At 52.4% G+C, this 25,172-nt stretch overlaps 1 protein-coding gene across 10 annotated transcripts; it reads right to left on the reverse strand.

Annotated features, from left to right (window-relative positions):
• Window positions 1–132: 132 nt before the first annotated feature.
• On the reverse strand, window positions 133–24,177 carry MOV10 (Mov10 RISC complex RNA helicase). Of its 10 annotated transcripts, XM_004769798.3 has the most exons (22): window positions 23,224–23,284; window positions 22,905–23,087; window positions 11,715–11,863; window positions 9,654–10,479; window positions 9,190–9,425; window positions 8,747–9,005; window positions 7,760–7,894; window positions 6,943–7,111; window positions 5,879–6,033; window positions 5,432–5,608; window positions 5,172–5,319; window positions 4,599–4,757; window positions 4,234–4,337; window positions 3,978–4,075; window positions 3,664–3,880; window positions 2,790–2,907; window positions 2,390–2,581; window positions 2,066–2,140; window positions 1,115–1,240; window positions 940–1,028; window positions 556–677; window positions 133–480 (listed from the first exon to the last, which is right to left on the reverse strand). In XM_004769798.3, the coding sequence occupies exons 4-22, from the start codon at window positions 9,824–9,826 to the stop codon at window positions 389–391; spliced, it is 2,844 nt and encodes a 947-aa protein (XP_004769855.1). In that variant the 5' UTR covers window positions 9,827–10,479; window positions 11,715–11,863; window positions 22,905–23,087; window positions 23,224–23,284; the 3' UTR covers window positions 133–388. The 10 variants fall into 10 exon arrangements, with proteins under 10 accessions (XP_004769855.1, XP_044937826.1, XP_004769856.1 ...); XM_045081891.1 differs by lacking the exons at window positions 11,715–11,863; window positions 23,224–23,284 and adding an exon at window positions 24,159–24,177 and having other exon boundaries at window positions 9,654–9,857; XM_004769799.3 differs by lacking the exons at window positions 11,715–11,863; window positions 23,224–23,284 and adding an exon at window positions 23,323–23,460 and having other exon boundaries at window positions 9,654–9,857.
• Window positions 24,178–25,172: the final 995 nt, after the last annotated feature.

Consider the following 25,172-nt stretch of genomic DNA (forward strand, 5'->3'; position numbering starts at 1 on the left):
GCTGGGTTCCTCTCTGGCGTGGAGGGGTAAGGCCCAGGGCAGGGTGATAGTCCCATCCTCCCCTCTGGGGACCGCTTGGGAGCTCAGGAAAGCCACAAGGCCAGAGGGGCCAGGCTGAGGAGACAAGGAAGCTTTTGCATAGAACAAGATTTTTGTTTTCAGTTTTTCTTCCTCCCCCTTCCCCCAGTTGTTAGCAGCTTGATGTGTCATTCTCCCCAGCAGGGGAGGGGGTGGAATGGCGTGGATTGTAAACTCCCTCCCCCAGTCTTCCTGTCCTGCAGAGGGGGCAGCTTGGCTGGGCTCTGGTTCAGGCTGGGTTCTGGTTCTGGTTCAGGGTCGGGTGGGTGGTTAAGGCTTGGCTGGTGTGAGAAGGCTGTCTCCTCTGTCTTCAGAGCTCATTCCTCCACTCTGGCTCTACTTGCAGGGACAGGCCATCTTCTCCCTCCTGCTCCTGGGGGAGGTAGTCGTGACATTGGGGCCCTAGAAAGAAAAAGAGGTGAGCCTGGCTTCCTTAGCTCCTCCCCTTGCGCTGTCCCCTACCTGGCCCCGCCATACCTGAGGTAGAGGGCCTGAGCTTGCTCAGGCCCTGGAGCAAGTTCTGTCCCTGCTGCAGGTCCAGTTTGGCAGGGAAGGGGCACCCAGTGTACCCCCCGTTTTCTTTACAGAACTCCAGGAATCTGTGGGGTACAGGGACATTCACACAGAGCTGTGCAGGCCTAGCCGAGGCGCGGCTTGGTCCTACTACACTGCCCTGTGCCTCTGGGCGAGCAGCTTATCCTCCGTGAGGCAACTTAAAGGTGGGGACTGAGGACCACCAGATGAACCCACTGAATAGACTTGAGGATTAACTGAGCCACAAGGAGGCGCTTATACAGCTGCACCTGCCCCAGGCTGGGGGTGGTGGCTCCTGAGAGGGATTACCGGGGTGCTAATGCTCACACTTTCCAGTCAGGGTCATGGCCCAGGAGGAGCGGGTTGCCCACCACGATGAGCAAAGCCTTGGCCCGGGTTACAGCCACGTTGAACCTCTGGAAGGAAGGAGTGCTAGGGTCAGAGGAGGGAAGGACAGGACCTGAAGGAAGGAAGTGCTTACACCGGCCACCAGCCCTCAAACCTTGGGGTTCTTAAGGAAACCGAGGTTGAAGTCCAGATCCAGCTGCACGAAGCTCTGGCTGCTCCGCACGGTGGAGATGAGGATGACGCTGCGTTCTTGGCCTTGGAACTCTTCCACGGAGCCCACCTGGAGGGTGAGAGACAGGGCCTGCAACCTGGGGCTTGCAGGGGAAATCGAGGGCCACGCCCCCTCCTCAGGGAACCTGAGCTGAGCACCAAGGCGAGTGGAGAGACATCCTGGGCATTTGTCACAGTGGAGGGACTGAGCAGGAAAGAGAGCATGTGGATTGCCCTGAAAGCTGAAACCTGAAGGGGGAGTCCAGGTAAAGGGGTGTAGGCTAGAAAGGGTTCTCAGCCAAGAAACAGAGCTGCGAGGACTTGGTAACGCAGAGCAGTGGTTTTCAAACTTCCTGAAAAAACAATCGCTAAGTACTTATAGACAAACTGGAGGCCTTTAAACCTTCAAGCATCCACTCCGGCCACGTGCTAGATCACCTGAGGAGCCATAAAAAAATGGCCATGCCCTGGCTCTGTCCCCAGAGAGCCGTGCCAGCAGGCCAGGTGTGGCTCTGGCACCGGCTGCTAAAAGCTTTCCAGGTGATTCTTATCTGCAGCCAGGGGCAAGGACCGCCATCTGAAGAGTCAAGGTGCAGACTCACTCACAGGGTGGGAATGGTGAGTGGGGCACACCACCACGTGACAGGGCAGACAGGCTGGGAGTTGGGACTTTAACCTCAGGACAGAGGCCTCAGACAGCCTGCAGCTAAGAATCAAGAATCTGCTGGGGTGCTTCTTGGTCCCAGCCCAGGAGGACAAGCCAACAAGCTGGGGTCTGCAGGAGTGAGGGGCGGGGTGAGCCCTCTTGTGTCTCAGGCAGTTAGGGTGGGGCGCCTGGGGAGGTCTCTGGAAGCGGAGGGACGTTCGGGGAGGGTGAAACAGTGGTGAGTGTCACCTTCAAGTCTTTGATGTCATCCAGTCCCCGAAGCTCCTTGTCAAGTTTGGTGATGCAATGACGGATTTTTTCCACCTGGAAGATGGGGACAGGTGCCTTTCTTTCATGCTATTACCGCAGTGCAAGAGGGAGCCAGGCAGGAGGCCAGGGAGCTGGGGGGCAAAAGCTGTCATAGCTGACCACTCAGCTCTTCTGAGCTCAGCAGAGGCCCGAGCTCCTGGAATCTCCATCTAGTGGTCTGGCTATGGAGGAGGTATGGTCTAGTTGCCGGGGCGGGGGTGGGGAGGGAGGTGTCACACCCTCAACAGGAACTGAGGGCCTGACCTGCTTCCGATAAGGAGAGATGACACCCACGCTTCGAGGGCTCAGGCGGGCTTTGCCCTTCTTGGAGGAGGGGGCCAGGAGCTGCTTCAGGTAGGAGGTCACTGTGGCAGCCTCTTCTGGGTTGAAGAAGGATGGACTGTTGCCCTCACGCTCGTCCTTGCCCATTACGCCGTGAAAGATGATGGGAAAGCCCTGGATAAGAGGTCAGGGGAAACCTTCAGCCAGACCCCCTGTGTCCCTTCTCTCCCAGCCCGACACCCACCCAGGGAATGTGGGATACCGGGCCAAGGGGACAAAGCCTGTGACTTTTGCTCAGACCCGCCTCCTACCTTGTACCTTCAGTAGAAGGGAAGCTAGGATACAGGGCAGCAACCTGAGCCCCTGCCCTGTTCAGCCTCACCTGTCGAGGCAAACCCTCCCAGCGGCAGAAGCGCTCTCGGTCCACAACGTCAGCACAGGCCTGCAGGTCTCCTTCATAATAGAGTCGGTTAGGAATATCCAGTATGGTGGGGTGGGACCTGGGGGGCAGGAGGAGGAAGATTACTTCCGCCCCACCCTTGGGGTCTCCCCACAGCATCCCCTTGCCGCCCACCCTCTGTGGACGGCAGACTCGCGGGACTGCAGTGTGCAGCTGGACACTTGTAATTGCATGAGAGGCAGAACCCAGCAGGGGTGCTAGTCAGAGAGCATCTGGTCCATGGATTTCACGGGCCAGTCAAATTTAAAAGGAAACCACAAGAAAGGGGGAACCCATCCTCAGGTTTCCATTTTGTCAAGGAAGGACAGTACAAAAACAATTTTCATCTACTACTGCCATGATTTGATGAAATCATGTGTTAAGCCTAAAAGAATAACACAACAGCTACCGCTGAGTGAACGCTCAGTGGGACTTACCCACTGAGAACTGAGAGCTCAGAAATTCATCTGAGCATTTTAGGTACATGAACTCCTCAACTAAATCAGGTACGGCTCTTTAATCTGAATAACGATTAGGTTTATGAAAAGCCACACTGTCCGGATTTTCCTGATTTCCCCTCAGACTGCCCAGAGACCAGACAAATCCCCCAATACACGAATAAGCAAACTGCTCTAGAGTGAAGCCACTTGAGAGGTCAGAGCCTGTGAGCAGCAGTGATGGGGCTAGAATGGAGGTCATGGGATACCCATGGCCCACCCCCAAGCTCTGAGCAGTGCCGGTAGGAGGGAGCCCCGGGCGGGGACTGCGCGGAGCAGGTGAAGGCGCAGACTGGCAAGCACGGTGAGGGGCAGGGTACCTGTAGTTGCGCAGTAGCTTGGTTATGAACTGGGGGTCATAGCCACTGGAGCCCTTCTTGTACAGGGTGTTGTAGGTCAGTAGCCGCTCCAGCAGGGAGTAGCCCAGCCCATGCTTCTGGGTCAGCGGGGAGCGCAGCACAGGCCCCAGCTGCCTAGGGTCTCCTGCCAGCACCAGCTGCCCTCCCGGATTGTCTGTTTCCTTGACTTCCATCAGCCCTGAGAGGCGGGGTGCCGTGGGGACAAAGTTAAGCAGTGGGACCGCCCCCAACCCCATGCAGCATTGTTTACATGCAGCCCGCCCTGAACCCCTCACCTGCTATGGCCACCAGACTCTCAGGCTCCATGGAGTGGCCAGCCTCGTCGATGAAGATGTGTGTGAAGTGATCGATGGGAAACTGAGCTGAGACCAGCCTGGGAAGCATCAAGTGGACCAGGGGTCACATCTGGGCACCTAACCACCAAACCGAATGCCCACCCAGGCCAGCCTCTCGCCCCATTGCCAGGCACCGTTCTTCCCCAGCCCACTACCTCCTTCCTTAACACACACGATACACACACACACTTCCCACCTGCTGGCCGTGATGAGCGTGGTAATCAAGACTCGATATTCCTGTAGCTTTTTCTTGGCGGGAAACACATAATCCCCCTTCTTTGGATCCCAGTTACAGCAGGGCTGTGGGGTGCAAAGGGACAGGGGAAATCAAGCCAACTCTGCCCGTCCTCACCCTCATGCTGGCTCTGGGTCTTCTAGGCCATTTTATTCAGCCCCTCACTTCCCACACAGGGAAATGGAAGGCCCAAGAGGGGTCCTGACCCACCCAAGCTCCCACAGCAAGTATCAGAATCCAGGTAACCTCATTTCCTGGCCCCAGCATCCACCCTGAGCCATAACTAGCACTTGCCGTCCCTCAGCCTGGCATACATCTCCAGGTACCTTGATGTCCTCGGGTACCATGCGGATGTCCCTGCTGGGGGCCAGGAGGCGGTAGATGGAGCTGGGCAGGTGGACCCGGAGCCGCTGACAGAGGAGGTCAGCCCCTGAGTTGGACGGAGCGCAGGCCAGGATGTGGGCTTTGGGCAAGTGTTTCACCACCTGGAGTGGGGAGAAGCACGGTGTGGGAAGCAGCCTCTTTGGCTCCAGAGGGAGGGGACCTGATTGTGACTCATGTTGGCATGGGGTGGCATTTATGTCCCAGACCTGAAGGAAGCAGTGACCCAAAAGCCAAGTTCTGACCCCTTCCTCCCAACCTCCCGCCCCCACCAAGTTCAAGTCTGCACTTTACTGCTGGAAACCTAGTGTAGTAAATATTCGAGTGTATAATGGCCAAAAAGTGACTGGTGACTCCGAGTCATATGGAACCCACCCTGCCCAACAATGCTCAGTGGCCACACTGAGTCTTGATGCCAGCCAGGGGGTGATCAGGGAGCTGGAAGCACCCAGAATCTGAGAGCTGCTCGGTCCCTGGGGGACTTCAGTGTAGGCCCCGGGTCTCTGGTCAGGCCCCACCTGCTTGATGGCTTCCACCAGGGTGACAGTCTTGCCAGTGCCTGGAGGCCCAAAGATGATGTAGGGGGCTGGGCGGGTAGTGCCCGTGACAATGTACTTCATGGCCTGCAGCTGCTCAGGGTTCGACTCCAGACTGCGGTCGTACAGCCTGGCAGAAGGGCCAGAAACAGGATGTCGGCTGGCGCCCCAGAGGCCTCCCCGATTCCATCCCCAATGCCCCACACACCAAGTGGCCCCAGAGCACCCCTGCCCAGTCTCACTTGAGCTTCACATCTGAGGGCAGCAGCGGGACCCCACGGGAGGCCGTGGGAAAGAGCATGGGCCACAGCGGCCAGCGACCCGTGAGCTCCAGGGCGCGGTGCTGCACGCGCAGGGGCTGGCGGTTGAAGGTGAAGTTCACCTTGAAGGTCAGCCCATCCACAAAGCGGCTGAGGAGGCTTTGGGAAAGGAGGGGGGAAAGAGCTCTGGTTAGGGGCCAGGATGTTCTGCATCTATCCTGATTCCATCCCCACTTTTCAAAACAGCCATATGGAAACTGCCCGCCCCCCCCACAAGGAGAAGCTGCTACTGAGGCATCTCAGGGCTACCCCTGAAGAAAAGCTCTGTCCTCGGGGTCCCACTCATTTCAGGGAAAAACACAGCTGCTGCTCTGGCCTAAGAATTATCTATAGACCCTTCTAGCTTCTCAAGGGTCCCCCAATACCCACCTCGTGGAAAAGCTCAGCTTGACACGGTCCAATTCCACCTTATGGACAAAGCCCTTATAGGTGACAGGGTTTTCCTGATGGGTCTCAGAAGACAGAAGTGCGAACAGGTGGTCACCCCGCAGCACTGAGGGGCGACTCTCGGTCACCCCGGGAACCTGTGGGGGGGTGGACACAGGCAAGCTTCTATCCCAGGGATGCCTACTAGAGGGCCCAACCGCCTGGCTCTCCAGACCTCCTCAGAGCCAAGGATAGGAGGTGGTGGTGTCCTTCTACTCCAAGACCCTTCCACTTGCCATGGCAGAAGTTTGGGGATGGGCAAGAAGACAAGTCTCCCCAAAATGCAGAGAGAGACTGAGCCCAGCAGTCCTTTTACCATTTCAGGACTTGAGAGCCAGATTCCCAGCCCATCCGTTTGCCCTCTCAGCCAGCTCAGATCCTGCTCTGCCCTTGAAATCTTGCTCAAAACTCAGCTCCATGAGGCGCCTGGGTGGCTCAGTGGGTTAAAATCTCTGCCTTTGGCTCGGGTCATGATCCCCGGGTCCTGGGACTGAGCCCCAAATTGGGCTCTCTGCTTGGCAGGGAGCCTGCTTCCTCCTCTCTCTGCCTGCCTCTCTGCCTACTTGTGATCTCTGTCCGTCAAATAAATAAAATCTAAAACAAACAAAACCTGCAACAACTCCTGTAGGAATCTTCCCTGATCATTCCAGCCCCCCTGCCTCTCAGCAGGTGTCCTCCTCAGCACCTGTGTGCAGCACCCAATGCTCATGTGTTACTCTGGGCTTATGTGTACAACGCTTGACATCTGAGAGTCGGACAGGGATATAAGAATCATCCAGCCCAGCTCTGTACTTTCTAGCTAAGGGAACTAAGGCCCAGAGACAGCAAGAGACTTGCCCAAGGCCACAAAGCTAGTGGTAGCCACGTGTGGATGAAAACCCAGTCCCGCCCTCCGCACTGCCCTGCTCTAACAAGACATCATCAGGGATACAGAACAATGCTCTCTCCTAAGCCTATGGACTGGCTGATGGAAGTCCACCCACCCCACACCAGCCCCGAGCCCCGACCTCCAGGGTAAGCAGCCTCGGGTTCTGGTCCGCGGGGTCCCACGTCATGGGCACCGACTCCAGGTCGTAGTGCCGGATGTCATGTTCCATCTGTAGCTCCTCTAGGTGCAGCAGGAGCCGGAGCTTCACCTCGTAGTTCCTCCACTGCAGGCCTGTCTCCAGCTGGGCCCTAGCAGTGCCGGGGGAGTGGGGCGCGGCACGGAGGTGAGAACAGGATGGGTCAGGCCACCCCCATGCCCAGGAGCGGCCGCCCTCTCCCGTCCAAGGCTCTGGGGTTCTGGGGCTCTGAGAGCACCAGGAATCAGAAGACTAGAAGGGCAGAGAAGCAGCTGGAAGCTCAGAAGCCTCGGCGCACAGAGCCCTGGCTCTACTCCTTACTCCTAATGCCCCTGCCCCCTAATTCAGACCTGCCTTGGCATCCACACCATGGATGCTATGGCCTGGAACATTCTCCCGCTAAGATGCTCCTGAGACGTACACCCTCGCCTCATTCAAATGTCGTTTTCTGCTCCAATATCACCTTTTCAAAAGAGGCCAGCACTAACTGCCCTTCACAAGACCGCGCACACCATCCCTTTATCTGAAATTGTAGCGTCACTTGTGTTCTTTGGAGCACCTGGCACTACCTGAAACTGTCTGATAGATGCTCATTTCCCCCCACTGCCATGGGCAAGGCCCTCATCACCTTGAGCCTGGTTCATGCTGCGTGCTCAGTACAGAAATGAAGGAATGGCACACAGGAGGCTGGGGACAGAGCTGTGGGGCAGAGCGAAGAGACTGGAAGGCAGCACAAGGGGAGCAGAAGGGTGGCTCTTACTTTATCTCAGCGATCTCCTTTGGGGCAGTGAAGATACTTGTCCCCTGAAGAAGGATGGGGAGTAGCTGCCGGAGGCGAGGGGGTGGGTAGTACGTGCCCAGTGCCATACTCAGCTCCAGGTCATAGCCCTTAGCGCTGCAAATGGGGGGAAGCAGAGTGACCCCAAGTCCGAGATCTCGCCCCTTCAGAGTGGTGGAGACAGCCCCTTCCCGGAAGATGCAACCTTCTAGAAAACTGCTGCTGAAAGGGTCAGCAGCTTTTGCCCCAGGAGGCAGAACTTACTACCCCATGAGGCTGCGCATCCCAAGGCTGGACCATTCGTTTTTGGGAAAGAACCATACTTGGAAACATTAAAAAAACACATATTGGTGCGGGGGTCGGCACCTAGATGGCTCAGTGGGTTAAACCTCTGCCTTTGGCTCAGGTAATGATCTCAGGGTCCTGGGATTGAACCCCGCATCGGGCTCTTTGCTCAGCAGGGAGCCTGCTTACCCCCCTCTCTCTGCCTGCCTCTCTGCCTGCCTGTGATCTCTCTCTGTCAAATAAATAAATAAGATCTTTAAAAATAAAGAAAAAGATAAAGAAAGGAAGAAGGAAAGAACGGGCACGGGTTCCTTTGCGGGTGAAGTGTTCTAAAACGGATCACGGTGTTAGTAGCCCGTATCTGTGAATATACTGAGAACCTCAATTGCGTACTTTACATGGGTGAATTGTACAGTATGTGAATTATCTCCACAAAGCTATAAAAGGGAGAGAGAGAGGTCTACCACAGGCTGCCTGACAATCCATCATGCGATCGAAAATGCTTAGCATTTTTTCAGGGTCACCTGCAACTTTCTCCCAAGACAGAAAAGGTCTCTGAGGCCTAGAGGAATTACAGACTCACTTGGGAAAGGGGCCCTGGCTCAGGCTCTGGGTTCTTCCCACGGGCCCCCACTGTCGTGCTGGGTACCGCAACCCGGACTGAGTTGGAGGGGAAGGCGTTACCGATCAGGTCTCTCTCCTTCCTCTATCCGGCTGGTCACTACAGGGTTTCCAGTTATCCGGGTCCGCTTGAAGGGAGTCGTGGGCTTCAACTGCGCAGCCAGGGGACTGTGGGCAACAGCGGCCAAGAATCGGGCGATGTAGAAGGTACCAGCTCCTTCTGAACCCGGCTCCCCAGGGCCCAGCAGCTCCCAGAGCACTGTGGCCGGGAAGTAGCCCACAAAACTGGTCTTGCAATGGACATGGAGCTCGTAGCACTCGCCTGGAGGAGGACAGCAGAGTGAGAGGGGACAGGGAAGGGACACTCCCCCAGGAGCCACAGCCCAGGGCAGGAAGCATCCCCTTCCCCTCACCCAAGGGACAACAAGTGTGTTTCCCGAGGCACCAACTCTTCCCAGGGCAAGCCCCTGTCTACCAAAGGCTTTTTCCTGTGGAAACCCACTCACCAGGGCCCAGTGGGCAGGGCAGCTCTTGTTCTCCATTGTAGAAGGCAAACTGGGGGGTCCGGCAGAGTGGGAAGAGGTGAGTGAGGGTGACAGGCTGAGTTCCTCCGTTCCGAAGCCTCAGGGTCAGCACCTCCTTGCGGTTCAAATCCAGGTGGATAAGGAGCTGCCCCTCTCGGGCTTCATGGGGCCCCTGGACTTCCACGTCCACCCCATGTTTCCCATGAAGATACTCAGCCCTGGGGAGAGTGGGAGTTAAGGCGGGGCTGGGACAGGAAGGGCCTAGAACAGGGGAGGCTGGCAAAGAACCAGCTCAGCTCAGGAACCCCACTGCCTCCCCCCAGTGGAGCTTGCTCCTTCCCCACCCTTCCCCCACTCCTTGAAGGAGGGCGCCTTACCCCAACCTGAGGCTACCAACTCTTCCCCCAGCCAGACGGATACCGCCCCCCACCCCCATACCCACACACCTGTCATAGAAAATCTTGGCTAGCAGTGACTTGTGCTGTTTGCTGATGTCTGACCCCAGCTTCACTCTCCTCTTTTCTGGGAACCACACGTTGGCCCAGCGGTCGAGTCTGAAGAACCTGACCCGAGTCTTGGTGACGTAGGCCAGATTCGCAATCTTCATTCCATACAGCATGGAGGAGAAGCCAGGGGCAGGGGTCCCAAAGCTGCCGGAAGCAGAGGAGACTGGGAAGTGAGGGAAGGCAGGGGAGCTTGGTGGGGAGGGCAGAAGGGGACCATGTCTGCGGGTTGCTCTATGTGGGACATACCAGCACGGCTGTGGAACAGAACAGGACCCAGGGACAGAGACTCAAGGCTGGGGGGGGGGGGTTCATAGGAATTTTTAAAGTTCTCGGGGAATTCAGTAGGCTTCCCAAGACAAAATATGATTGTTTAAAACAGCAGGTTGTAGACAGTGCATTTCTGAGGAGGAAAGCCCAGTGCTGGGCTAGTGATTTGGAGGACTAAAGGCAGAGAAAGAAATGAAGATTTTTGGTGGGGGGGAGAGGGGAGGGGAACTATTTGGGACAGAAAAAAAGATAGCAGCAACCCAGCGGAAAGAGCTGGGGCTAAGGGGAAGCCAACTGAGAGGATTCAGAGGGGTGGACCTGGGGTCCTGCCTGACGGTGGAGGAGGGGAGAGAGGGGTCAGAGAGCACAGATGTCCAGGGTGTGTGGGCAAGGTGGCTGATCAGACAGCAGTTTCCACCCGAAGTCAAAGGGTGCAGGTGGAACCCAAGCAGGAAGGGAAAGGATCCTTCTCCAGAGATCAAAGAGCTTGGTTTTGTGCCTAGAGAAGGTGAAGACAGGGAAAACTGGTCAGAAGGACAACAACTTCAAGGTTTAGTGCCTGGAGTTCAGTTTAGTCAACACTTACAGAGATCTTTATGTGCCAGACCCTGCGCTAGGCCCTGGGGGTTCAAGGAGGCGAAAGACCCAGGCCCGCCTCGAGGAGCCCAGCACAGACTGAACACATGGATTCCAGCATGCTGCCGGGGGCGGGGAGCAGGGGGGCGCAGCCAAGGAGGGATACGGAGCCAGGCTGTCTGCAAAGGCTTCCCTGGGGACAGTGGTCTGAACGGAGTCCTGAAGAACAAATGGGTGTTAACCAGGCACAAGAGCTCGGAGTGCGAAGTATGAGCCGAGGTGGAAGGCTATGTAAGGACAGATGCTGGGGGCCGTGGGGCGGGCGGCGTCAACCTCCCACTTGGCCCCAGGCTGGGTCACCTTGGCCTACTTCACTTCTCAGAGTCTTGCTTTCCTCCCCTGTGAAACAGGGATAAGGCCCGGTTCCGCGGCGGGGCTGCTACGAGACGGGCGCTGCGGTGTCTGTCTAGCCAGGGCCTGGCACATAAGGAGATCTCTGTAAGGTGTGCACCGGTTAGCATTAGCATCACACACAGCCGGGGGGGGGGGGGGGGGGGGGGGGGGGGGGGGGGGGGGGGGGGGGGGGGCACTACCGTGAGAAGGGCGGGGCGGGCGTGGTGGGAGGCAGCAGAGGTGGGCAGGACCAGGTCACGCGGGTTCGCCTGCCAGGCCGGGAAGCCTGGACTTCACCCTGAAGGCCCAGCAGCTCCCTTCCTCTCCTGGCAACCAGGAGCAGCGGGGGGCATCCCCACATGGGACATGTCCAAGATCTGGACCGCCGACCACCCTCCCTCAGTGTGTTCTAGGGAACGAAAGCAAATGCTCGTTCCTAGGAACCACGGTAAGCCCTACTTAACTGGCAAGGCTAACGCAGCATGGTCATCACTAGCGTGTAATGAGATCATTCGTGGTCTGGACCATTCCCTGGTGCCCCCTGCCTGTCACTCTGCCCCTCTCCCTTCTCACCCCAAGCAAATGAGAGTGATACTATTTGGGAAACTTTGAATCAGCTCTGATTTGTTTTAAAAAGATAGTCAATCATTTCCAAAACATAACAGAAAATGCTCAGTAAGCGGTACCTACTATTTATTAGTATTCGTATTAGTAGTAACAGTAGTACTAAGAGTAGCAGTGGTAGTAGGAGTAGTAACAACTTACTTGCAGCCCACAGCAGAGGCTACACTGTGGTTACAGAACCCCCGCGGGTGGTGGGTTTTAAGCAGGGGAGTGGCAAGGTCTTATGTGCATTTCAGATCACTCTGGCACCAGGACTGGTGGATTTGCTGGAGGATTTGCTGGAGGCAAGACTGAAGGCAGGGACACCAGTTAGAAAAAGGCCATTGCAACAGTCCAATTAAAAAGATGACAAGGGCCTGCACGAGGAAGTGGTAAGGACAGAAGAGGGGCTCTGCAGATCGGACAATGTATTTAGAATGTGAAATGAGCAGAAGTTGGTGACTGACAGGAGGGGGGAATGGAAGCAGGGAAGAGGGAGGCGTCCAGGACAGTACTCAAATCCATGCCTTGGTTTCCGGGAGCATTCCTGGGATAGAAGGGAAAGACAAGAGGAGGAGTAGGAGGACACTGGAGGGCTGACCATGACCTCTGGATTTGGACACGCTCAGTTTGAGATTCCTGGGGTCCAGAGGCAGCTGGTTGCAGGAGTCGGAAACCGAGAACTCAGGCCAAAACCAAGCCTGAGCCCAGACTAACACTCAGGAGATCCTCAGCGGTCGTTCCAACCACAGACGTGTGCGGGATCTCCCCTGGGAGTGTGAGTCTTCTGAGAAGAGCCAAGACCAGGGGGACCCAAGGAGGAGGAGAAAACTCCATGAGAAAGGGAAGAGAATCAGCTGGAAGTCTACAGGCTCAAAGGCTGCCCAGAGGTCCAGTCACAAAGGGTCTGAAATCAGGAGGAGTCACAGCCATTCCCCAGGGCCCCTCGATAAGTATCCCAGATGGAGCACAGACTCAAATGCCAGTGGACGCCAGCTATGGGCATCTTCTATATCTGACCCTCTCAGGCACCTGTACACTCCCCTTTCTGAGCCATGGGTGGAATAAAGACTCACATGCCCCCTAACTCCACTTGAGGAAACAACAGTGCAGGTACCTAGAGATGCAGCAGGCTCTCAGCATAGTGCCAGGGAGCAAGCCGGGTTCCAAGGAGGCTGCGCAACCCCCAGATTGCAGCCCTGTCTCATAGTGGGGGCAGTTGCTTGCTGTCATCTTCACACAGCTGTGGCCGGCAGGAAATGGAGGTCCAAGGCAGCCAGATCTTCTGGCTTTCAAGAGAAACCAGAATCGCGGTGCCTGGGTGGCTCAGTCAGTTGGGCATCCGACTCCCGTTTCGGCTCCGGTTATCATCTCCTGCTCTGGAGATGGAGCCCCGCCCCCCCCCATGTCAGGCTGCCTGCAAATAAATGAATCTTGAAAAAAGAAAGGGAGAAGCCCAAATCAAAATCTGAATGTGCAGTCTCCTAGTTTTGGAAGCTTGTGCATAGGCACAGGGCCAGGAGGAACTCAACTTTGCAAGTTTTGCAACTTCTGCCCGGGATACTACCCACTATCTCAGTATTTCTCAAATTACTCCCCAGCCCTATCACCACTCCCCAAATTCCCTTATCCCGGGTCTAAGGCAACAGTCAGAACAAAAACATTTTTTTTTTTTCCATCAGAAACTTAGTACATGCTTGTGGGGAAGAAAGTCCCTATTCTTGTACTCTTCTTCATCTAGTCACCCAGATTTCTAGGAAGAAAGATGAACACATCCATCCAACACGACCAGATGAAAAGATGTTCCAAAGGCAGAGAAATGCAAATTACAGTCAAACCGAGATACCATTTGACTCCTGTTAGACCGACAAAAGTGGAAAATCATCAGAGCATGAGAAGTGGGCTCTCACATACTACTGGCAGAAAGGGGAAGTCCGACCACCTTTTGGGGAACAATCTGGAACATCTCTGAACATGTGAAATACAGGTCTCCTTTAACCAAGGAACTGCATCCCTGGGAAGGTACCCCAGAGAAAGAAAAGTGCCTGTGTATAAGGGTCTGATCTGGGACACTGGGGTGGCTAAGTCCTTGAGCCTTTGGTTCAGGTCATGATCCCAGGGTTCTGGGATGGAGCCCAGCTTCTGGCTCCCTGCTCAGCGGGAAGCCCGCTTCTCTCTCTCCCACTCCCTCTGCTTGTGTTCCCTCTCTTGGTGTGTCTCTCTGTCAAATAAATAATTTTTAAAAATATTAAAAAAAAAAAAAAAGGATCTGATCTGACAATACTTAGCAGACGGCTGAATAAACTGCCAACGCCCACCCACGGAAGCTAGGCAGCGGTGAAAAAAGAATCACACCCACCCAGATGCCTAAAATTTAAAAGGCCGACAACACCAAATGTGGGTGAGGATGCAGACACACCAGCACACTACACCAGCACACTCCTGCACTGTCAGCTGGAGTAGAGATTGGTGTAATCACTTTGGAAAAAGGCGCCGTTTCGTGTCAAACTAAACATAGGATGCCATGTTCTTATTTTTAACAAAAGGAGTATTACATGTGCAATAAAAATTCCATTACTAAAACCTAGTATAGACCTCGCACTAGTATTTATCCAATAAGTACTTGCTGGGAGAAATGGGTGCAAGGATTAGCAAGTAAATTTAGACTACTTTTGTTTTGTTTTCTGAAGATTTTATTTATTTATTTGACAGACAGAGAGTGAGAGAGGCAACACAAGCAGGGGGAATTGGAAAGGGAGAAGAAACAGGTTTCCTGCTGAGCAGAGAGTCCGATGTGGGGCTCGATCCCAGGATCCTGGGATCGTGACCTGAGCTGAAGGTAGACACTTAACCTCAGAGCCAGCCAGGTGCCCCCAAACTATGCTTTTATGGACAAAACAGATCACACTGTGAACACTGAACCATAGGCTGGCACCAGAGCGCTGCTGGGCAGGAGCCTGGAGTGTTACATGTCAGGTGGGACACATGGTCCAGACTTGGACATATATATAATTATATAATATTACGTACCATTATAAATGTGATAAGTATATAATTTACATACTCCTTTACATATACTGTCCAAACTTGAACACACATATAATATATAAATCTACTAGGGCGCCTGGGTGGCTCAGTGGGTTAAAGCCTCTGCCTTCGGCTTAGGTCATGATCTCAAGATCCTGGGATTGAGCCTGCATCGGGCTCTCTGCTTGGTGGGGAGCCTGCTCCTCCTCTCTCTCTGCCTGCCTCTCTGCCTACTTGTGATCTCTGTCAAACAAATAAATAAAATCTTAAAAAAAAAACACTACTAAGTTCACATATAAATAAATATAATATATATAAACGGAGGCAGGGAGTAGAAAGGAAGTGAAATAAAATGCATGAAGACCAAGCCCCAGTCACTCTACTTTTAGATGACTACGTACATTTGAAATTATTGTTATAAGCCAAAAGAGTAAATTATGTCTGACTTAAGCGATAAGACCTATTTATCAGTAACTTGCAGGAAGTTGAGAAATGGGCTCAGGAAACTGGCAGGAAGTAGGGAAGGCTGAGCAGCCAGACCCTAGACAAGGTCACAATGGAGGATGAGTCCGGGAAGCTTTGCTGCCAACCACCAAAAAAGAGGTCAAGCAGCTTGCCTAAGATTTAAAAACAACAATAAACACATATCTACCCTGTGATCCAGCCAAGTCTCCCAGGTATATCCCCAAGTGAAATGTACAACAATGTTCACAGCAATTTTATTCAACATGGCCCTAAACCCACAGCAGGGTCCACGAACAGAACAGAGGAACAAACTGTGATTTGTATTCAGACGCAGTATAGTACTCAGTGATAAAAAGAAGCTGGCGATGAACACAGCACAGATGAATCTCAAAAACATGGCGCTGAGGGGAGCCAGGCTGGCTCAGCTGATAGAGCTCGCCACTCTTTAGCTTGAGGTCATGAGTTCGCACCCCATGGATGGGGTAGAGTTTACTTAAAACAAACAAAACATTATGCTGAGTGAAAGGTGGCTTTCACAGGTGTCCATACCTGGGGTGCCTCCTGGTTTCTGCTCAGGTCAGGATCTCAGGGTTCTGAGATGGGGGCGTGCTCTGCGGGCTCAGTGGGAAGTCCGCTGGGGATTCTCTCTCTCCCTCTGCCCCCCTTCTCAGATAAATCAATCTTTAAAAACAAACAAAACAAAACAATCCCCCCCATAAAGTGTATACCTCTTGATTCCATTAAATGAAGTTCCAGAGAAGCACAACCTCAAAAAAAAAATCAAGAGAGTGGTTGGGGCGCCTGGGTGGCTCAGTGGGTTAAGCCGCTGCCTTCGGCTCGGGTCATGATCTCAGGGTCCTGGGATCGAGCCCCGCATCGGGCTCTCTGCTCAGCAGGGAGCCTGCTTCCTCCTCTCTCTCTCTCAGCCTACTTGTGATCTCTCTCTGTCAAATAAATAAATAAAAACCTTTAAAAAAAAAAAAAAAAGAGTGGTTTCCTCTGGGTGGGTAAGGGTGAGGACCCACCAGGAAAGATGGGGGAAACTTTGGGGGTGATGTCATATTCTATGTCCTGACAGAAACCACACACGATATATGATTTGTTAAAACTCACAGAATGGTGCAATTAAAATGCAGTCTGTAAGTTTCACTTAAATTTTGAACTCTTACAGTTAATAATCATCATGCTGAAGTCTTTGGGGTGAGGGGCACTGAAGTCTGTAACTTACATAGAAATATACTGAAAACACTAAGATGGACTGATGGGCAAGTGTGCAAAATACTAATTAAGAAATCTAGGTGAGGGTATCTGTGTGTTTGTTGTACAGTCATTTCAACTTTTCTTTATGTTTGAAGTTTGTCATTAATAAAATGTTGGGGAGGAGCGCCTGGGTGGCTCAGTTGTTAAGCACCTGCCTTTGGCTCAGGTCATGATCCCAGGGTCCTGGGATTGGGTCCCACATCAGGCTCCCTGCTTATTTTTAAAAAATAAAATAAAATAAAAATTAAATTATATTAAATGTTGGGGAAAAAATTCCAATTATGTATTAGAGATCTACACTAGATGATCAGATCAGGAAGGATTTCTGTGATGTATTGTTGAGTAAGAAAAGCAGAATATGGAAAATGCATGCACCATGATCCTTTTTATTTATTTGTCTGTTTACTTTTTGAAGATTTTATTTACTTGACAGAGACAGATGCAATGAGAGGCACAACACAAGAGAGAATGTTAGAGCAGAGGGGAGAGGGAGAAGAGGCTGAGGAGGGAGCCAGATGCAGGGCTTGATCCAGGACCCTGGGATCATGACCTGAGTGCAAGGTAGCTGCTTAATGACTGAGCCTCCCAGGTGCCCCAGCATCACCCTTTTTAAATAAAACAACCCAAAGAACACCCAGGTTGATAACATGAGTTTTCTGAGCATGGGACAGAAAGTGGAAATGGGAGGTGGGATGCTGATGTGGGGCGGGACCCACAATAAACAAGGACATATTATGATGATGGGGGGAGGGAGGGTGCAAACCGACAGAGGTGTGATGTAAGTTTGGGTTCATAAAGAGATAAATGATGGGGTGGACACCCAAAGGATCAAAAACTTCTGGACATTAAGCATTAAGGGCCCTCTCTCCCAAATACCAATTAAACTGTTTGATGTGTAATTTTTCTATATGTACTTTTTTATATAGACTTAAAAAAAAAAGATTTTATTTATTTATTTGACAGAGAAAGCTCATGCACAAGCACTGAGAGCAGCAGGCAGAGGAAGAGGCAGGCTCCCTGCTGAGCAGGGAGCCGGATGTGGGACCAGGCACCCCTAGTAGGCTCCACACCCAACGCTGGGTTTGAACTCACCATCCTGAGATCAACATCTGAGGTCAGGGGCGCCTGCATGGTTCACTGGGTTAAGCATCTGCCTTCAACTCAGGTTATGATCCCAGGCCCTAGAATGGAGCCCCCAAATCAGGCTCCCCACTCAGCAGAGAGCCTGCTTCTCCTCTATGTTTCCATCTGCTAATGCTCTCTGGCCTTCTCTCTCAAGTAAGTAAAATCTTTAAAAAAAAAAAAAAAAAGACCTGAGATCAAGATTTGGACACTCCACCGACTGAGTCACTCAGGTATCCCACAGACTTTTTTTTTTTTTTAAAGATTTTATTTATTTATTTGACAGACAGAGATCACAAGTAGGCAGAGAGAGAAAAAGAGAGAGGAGGAAGCAGGCTCCCTGCAGAGCAGAGAGCCCGATGCGGGCCTCGATCCCAGGACCCCTGGGATCATGACCTGAGCCAAAGGCAGAGGCTTTAACCCACTGAGCCACCCAGGCACCCCTCCCAAAGACTTTTTAAGCACACAAGTTTTTCCTGTGTGCTGCACACATTCTCCTACAACCGACTTCTTTCACCACCACGAACGGACATCCTTCTGGACATTCTACCAAGCTGCCTCGTTCATCGGGATGGCTGCAAAGAACAGCACGGTATGAATGTGGGTGGTGTGTTTCACTATTTGTCCAGTAATAGACAGCTAGGCACCCACAATTCCTGGCTATTTCAAATGTTTTAACAACCATCCATGCACAAAAACTCTTGTAGGAAGTTTATGGGACAAATGCCTTCAAAGTAGGTCTTCTGGGTCAAACAGACTCTTCACACCTTCAGAAAGTTCTGTCACATTGTCCTCTGAACGGGTTCTATAAACATAATATTACCACCAACAAGTATTTGGGAATACCCTTTTCCCACGCCCTAACATCAGAAATCTTCAATCTTCTCAACTTTCGACAATCTGATAAACAAAAAAAAAGTATCTTGCTTAAATCTGCATTTCCCCAGATCACTGACACAGTCGACTACCTTTCCTTCCGTTGCTTAGTCATTTGTGTTTCCTCCCCTAAACCAACAGGAGTTACCACCAAACACAAATATGACATGCCCCTCCCCCATGACTCCGCCATCTACAAGATGGTGTCAAACCTTTTAAGGCGGCGTACTTGGATCCTCTTCAGAACAAGGACACTGCACACACAAAACAACATCAACAACAGGAATCATTTACTGAACACTCCTGTTTGCCGTCTGAAGTCTCCGCGCGCATTATCTCATTTAATCCTCACAACCAAGTACCGACTATTATCACCCCATTTTAGAGAAGAAAATACTGACAGGTTCTCCTGTCAACCCTCCTCCACCGTACCTCGGCCATTCCCAACTATTTGGATCATTCTCCAGACTTCCCTGTCCCCATGGGCATCCTCAATCTGTAATGCCCTGCCCTTGGCCCTGTCATTTGTTTGGTGAACAATAATAAATCTTTTTAGATGCGGCGCAGGAAAAAGTAGCTAGAGGAATGGCATTTCAGAACAAAATATCAAAACTGGCAGCGATCTTAAAGGGACATCTAGTTCTGTGTTTTTACCAACTGTGAGTTGCAACTCTCATTAGTGGGTCAAGACCAGGATTTTTATAAAACTGAAGTAGAAAAGGACAAGAAAATAAAAATCAGAGGGCACAGGGAGTGAGGCTCTTGAACTGTTTCAAGGACACACACTGTCCTGTGAAAGCGGAGTACCCCAGGCTCCAAAGTAAAATGTATTCTTTCCTGCCCATACAGGTCTAACTACCCAGCTATTCTCTATGCAGGAAGCCAGAGGGATTTTTCTAAAACTGTGAATCCGTCAACTCCTACTTTGAAACTTTCTGTGCTTTCCTATTTCTGTTAGGATTAAAAGTAAGCAAACAAACAAGGCCTCTCTGGCAGCTGGCAAGGTCCTGCCCCATGGAGCCCCTGCCTCCCTCTGGCCTCCGGTCACGGTTACTGAGTTCACTCTAAGGTCGTGAGGGTGCTACTCCCTCGGGGTCTGGAATGCTGTCCCCTTCCCCCTTGGCGTCCGGGAACTCCTGTTTATCTTCTGAGATTAGGTTCCAACATCACTTGCTCAGAGAAACCTCTCATTCCTAGACCAGGTCAGGTCTCCCGAGTTCCATAACTACCATCACGTCCTGGACCTTTTGTTCCAAATACTTATCATTACCATAATTAACTAAGGACGTTTCACGGCCGCCGCCACCTTCCTTAGGTTCGTTCTGTGCATCTAACAGCGCATCTACAGCCACTTGCACAGTTTTGCTTTGCTCACAGGAGGTATCCAGCCAAGATTTGTTGAAAAAAAAAAAGAAAAGAAAAAGGATGAGTCTCCTGCCCAAGGCGAGAGCACTCTTCTCTGGAAACTTCTCTTGACACCCCCCCCACTCCTCATTCCAGCCATCACTGGAGTAATGACAGCTACCACTTCCAGAGCCCACGTAACAGGCTATGCAAGGTAAAGGCTTTACCTAGGATAGCTCATTCTGGCCTCGCCCAAGCCAGAGAGGACGACATACATTCTTTAATGCACGTTCACAGGAAAATTTAGATAGTTGTTCAAAATCCAGTGCTAAACTCATAAGTGGCCCAGGAAGGATTTGAACTCCAGCTATCCATCTCAACTATTCCAGCCCCTGAAGTATTCTATGACGTTTGTCTCCACATCTGCCACGGTCCCCCGCCCACCAGACTAGATCAGAGGCAGGAACCAAGGCAGAGTCTCATTAAACCTATCTGCTAAATAATGAACAATGGGGGAAAAGCAGAAAGTTGGCTGCAGAGCATCACAACATCCTGAAATAACCCAGCTGGATGGGATGCACCCCTCCCAGCATAGGAAATCTCCCCCAGACCTCCTGATAGGGGGTGACTGGCTATGGTTCTCTGGCAGCCCACCCTCTCGAAGATCAACTCTAGATCCACTTGACTTACTAATTCAATGACATCCTGACAGGACTTACAGAGGGTCTACTCCCTACCTGGTTCTAGGCTGGGGTCAGAGAAAGGTGCCAATGTGACAAAAAGCCTGTGACAGTGTGGTTGGGGAGCCGGCCACAGACCAGTTCCAACACAACACAAGTGTACCGGGCTATATAACCTGGCTGTGAAGAATGAGCTCACAGAGCAGCAGTGAATTCCCACTGGGAGGAAGAGGGCTGATGTCACAGCATTCCAGCCTGGGTTTAAAGGATGCGCTAATAAAGAGCTCTCTAATCTTAACAAATCTCCAGCCAGCAGGCGTGGGGAGGGAGGGGGGCATGTTGAATGAACCTAGTTCTGCCTTCTGGAGGGGCAGGTTAGTATAAACCTCTCCACCAAGACTGTCTTCAAAATTCAACGATTACTACCTTGTTCTCTCCAGTGTCTCTTTTTAAGGCACACATTTCTCCAGTTTTTAAGTATCTTTACACCCAACAGGAAGCTTGAACTCATGACCGTGAAATCAAGAGTGGCATGCTCTACCAACTTGCTAGCCAGGTGCCCCTCTTCCTTTTTGTTTTTTTCTAAAAACTAGGTCTCATGACAGAATATGAATAAACACAGACTCTTTTTCTCCTCCTCCTCCGAGAATTAAGACTACCTCTGGCCTTCAAATCCAAGGCCAAAGCCAAGGTCAATGTCACCTTCTCCAGCAAATTCCCATACAGAGGAATGGAACCTATTTGCATAAGACACAAATTTCCCTAATAATGACAGGGGAGTGGTACCTTATTGGCATACAAAACAAATGCATATAGTAAAATTACTTATGAAACCCCTTATATTGACCCACAGTGCGCATTACTTCTGGTTTTCCATATATGCCGTCAGACAGAGCCTGCATTTTCCCAGGACTGGAACACACTGCCTAGCTTTGGTTCAGAGCTGATAAAAGACTCTCTCCTAGACCCAATTTTAGTTAGGTTCCTCTGAACCTCTTCTCCATTAGGCCTCAACCTTGTCCCCCACCCCTTAATGTGTCCTCTTAGTAATCTCCCATCCACTGACCCCCTGCTGCTGGCTATCAATTCCCAGCTGTCTTTGCTGGGTTGGGACAGAGCTCGCTCTCCCATACAATACCCCTAAAATAAAGCCTAAATAAAGCCTTCTCCACTGGTCTACCAAGCATCCAAAATAATACATTAACAAAGCCAGAAGAAATAGTTGACTTGTGTTCAGGGCCACAAGGTACTTGTATTTCATGAACACAGGTGAATTCAGAGATGTTAAGTGCCGATGTCTCGATAGTCACTGCTCTTTCCTTCCTTCTCTTCAGCAGGTTTCTTTTCTCTATCATATTTCTCTCCTTATTTGACCACTTATGATGGTATACGGTATGCACGCATACCCCATGCCTATTACAGCCTCGTGCATTATTCCTCTCTGTCCCCCACAGGGCCCAGCACAGGCTGAGGGCATAAACAGGTCTTAATCGCTGGCCCTTCCTCAGATGTTGCTCGAGCCTGTTAGTCCCTCTTAAAACGTGACACTCATTACTAAAAACAAACCAAACCCAGATATGATCTGGTCAATATGGAGAGTCACTACGTCCTCCCCCAACCCCAAACCACATTTCTATTAACACAGTCTAACACTTCTTTGACTCTTTCAGCAGCCACACCGACCTTCTGGTCTGTTAAAACCCAGAGCCTTTTTCAGGAGGTCGGTTATGAAGCCGACATCCCCGCCGTCCTGTAGTTATTTGTGTAAGTCTTCACATTTATCCCTGTTAAATCGTGTCGTGGTTTTTCGGCCCAAGGCTGCAGCCTGTTGATAGGTGTTTGGGAAGCACAATTCGGTGGTTTGCCAGAGAGAAGTGTCTGATTTTCACTTAGATGCTAAAAGGAAAAGGGGACCAAACAGCCTGCAGCCACAGGGTGAGAAGGGCCTCCAGGAGGCTGGCCCTGGGTCTCCATGGAGAAGCCACAGGTGCTAATGGAGATTTGGTACGCACGTAGTTTGCGCCCTCATCTTCTTTGCCGAGCTGCCCAAGATTCTCCCTCCGAACCCGGGTCTCCTCCGCTCGCCGGGATAGCGGACCCCCTCCGCAGCAGCCCCTCGGCAGCGGGGCGGGGGTCCCCGCAGAGCCCGCGCCAGAGCCGGCCGCCAGCGGCAGGCAGCTCCCTCCCGCGGTCCCGCGATGCCTGGGTCCCCCACTCCCTGTCGAGCTCCCCTCCCCCCACGCCGAGCGCACCCCCCACCCCCGCGAGCGGCGCGTGAGCGCGGGACCCCGCTCCCCGCCCGGGGCCCGGGCCGCCGGGGGGCGCGGGCTGCGCGGGAGGCTCTGCGCGGGGACCGGGTGCAGGGGCCCGGCCGGGAAGAGCGGGCGGGCTTCGGGCGGCGCTGGCGGGGCGTGGGCACGGCGCGGGAGGGGAGGTCTGCGCCGCCCCGGGACCGGCTTGCGCCACTGGGGGAGCTGCGTCCCTCCGCGCCCCGGGGCGGGAAGGGTGGCCCCGCGGAGGGGGTCGTGGCGGCGAGCTGGGCCCGCGAATCTGCGCCGGGGAGTGGGCCGGCCCGTACCTGATCTTGAAATCCCAGTTATAAACGGTCCGCAGCCGCTCGCGATCTGTCTCCATGTCCAGTCCCCGATCGACTAGGAAACTCTCGAAGCACTGGCCCGTCTCCCGGAGCTGCCGGCAGCTGAACTTACTGGGCATCGCGGCGGCGGCTGCGGCCCAGGCAGGAGGGTCCGTGGAAATGAAACTGAAAGTCGCCGCCGCGGATGTAAGTTGGCGGCCCTGGGATGCGGGTGCAACAGGGGGAAGCCCCCTAACTCTGACCCCTGGTCCTGCAAGCTCCCTTCGCCCCACCAGGATTCCCTCCTCTGTTCTTTTCCTACCTGAGCCTTCCCTTCGGTCTCTCCGTCCTATCCCCTCCCCCTCCTCCCATTAACTCTTTCCTAAGGAGTCTGACCCCTCCCTCAGGGCCCTCCCCTTACCCCAAGCTCCCTCCCCTGGCTTCTGGCCAGAATCCGAACGTGGCTACCGCCTGGGGCCCCCAGAGCCGCCCGGGAGGACTTCCGAGCCGCAGCTAGGGCTACTCCCACGCCCACCCCCTGGGGCCTCGGGACTTATTGAAAAGCAGGAGAGCAAAGGGCAGGGACTGGGACCTGGGTTGGCTGCGACTGGACTAGGGCAGCTCATCCAGCACCTCCCCCAGACTGCAAGGGACAGAAACCAGCGCGGAAGCGAGCGGCACGCCCCCCTCCCCCATTCACCCCTCTCGGGCTTTTCAGACGCAGGGAGGAAGGCATAAGAGCCAGATAAGTTCGAGGGAAAGAACCAAGTGTTTCTGAGATAAAGGTGTGTACGTGTGGGAGGGAGGAACAAGGGGCTCCGCCGGCGCGAAGAGTCATTACTTTTCTCAGCCACACAGGTTTCGTTTTAGTGTAAAGGCTGATGATCCCTGCCCTTGAGCTACGTATTTGGGCACTTAATTGCATTCCAGTCTGTGTTGCTCTTAATTGTTACGAGTATATAAGCAAGGGCTGCCCCAGTCATCAAAATCTCAGCCTGAGAGCGAGAAGCTCTTCTGCTAGGCAGTAACTGGTTAATTGTTACAGCATCAGTACCAGGAAGAGAAGTAAAAGAGCAGCGCTCTTCAGAAGACAAGACTATTAAGACAAACTAAGAGGGGTGGGGCTCCCACAATAAACATAAAATGAACCTCTGCATCTATTTATGCTCCCTAATAACACACACACACACACACACACACACACACACACACACTGATAATAAAAGTTATATAAAAATTTTCTTTAAACAAATATACCAGAGTTCCAAATATATCAAAGGTAGTGTTGTTCTCCGAGTAATTCCCCGTAGGCCACACGTTCAGTCTAACCTAGTGCGAGGAACGTCCAGAACCCAGGTCAGGCTCCAGATGGGCTACTCTTGTGCCTTCTCCCAGGCCAACAACCAACTAAAGCCAGGAATAACAGATTTTAGCAACAGGAAATGCAAAGTCAGTGTGAACCAAAGCTAATGGCAAGGGGAAAACAGCGCAGGGGAAGTTCTGTATTAGAATTTACGTCTTAGTTGATTATGCAAAGTAGAGGAAAACACCAGAAAAAGAGCCAATTTTACCCTTTTCTCTCCACAATTACCCGCTGAGGTGTGAGAGTAGGAAAGAGGAACCCCTTAAAATCGCCTTACCATTTCAAAAAAGTACCGTTCACCACACCCATACTGAATGACCCCATTCTGATAAGCATATCTAAGTCTCCATTACTTTTGGATACCTAATGCGTACTTCCTCCCTGGTTAGGCCTATCTCCTAGTTGTTGTCAAAACATGCAAACAGCTATAGGACTGTACCAACTTGAGTAAAAATGTGATGTGATGTGGCTGTGGTTACAATAAAACCTCTCTAAACCAGTTTCATTTTGAAAAGTACACTTCCGGGTGCCTGGGTGGCTCAGTGGGTTAAGCCACTGCCTTCGGCTCGGGTCATGATCTCAGGGTCCTGGGATCAAGTCCCAGCATGAGGATTTCTGCTCAGCAGGGAGGTTGCTTCGCCCTCTCTCTCTGCCTGCCTCTCTGCCTACTTGTGATCTCTCTCTGTCAAATAAATAAAATCTTTAAAAAAAAAAAAAAGTACACTTCCCGTGTTGTAATGATTTTCACACCTGTCTAGAGGTCTAGAATGGTCTTCCTTCCTACCTTTCACATCCAGCTTAGGCCTCACTTCTCGAAACCTTCCCCAAATCCATCTGCACTTGTGAGAGTCAAAAGTGGTTGATTTTTGTATGGGTCCAAACAACACTGAAGGGAATCTGAAAGTTAA

The sequence above is a fragment of the Mustela putorius genome, unplaced genomic scaffold (genome assembly GCF_011764305.1).
Source record: "Mustela putorius furo isolate JIRA1106 unplaced genomic scaffold, ASM1176430v1.1 tig00000585_pilon_pilon_pilon, whole genome shotgun sequence".
Taxonomy (NCBI): Eukaryota; Metazoa; Chordata; class Mammalia; order Carnivora; family Mustelidae; genus Mustela; species Mustela putorius.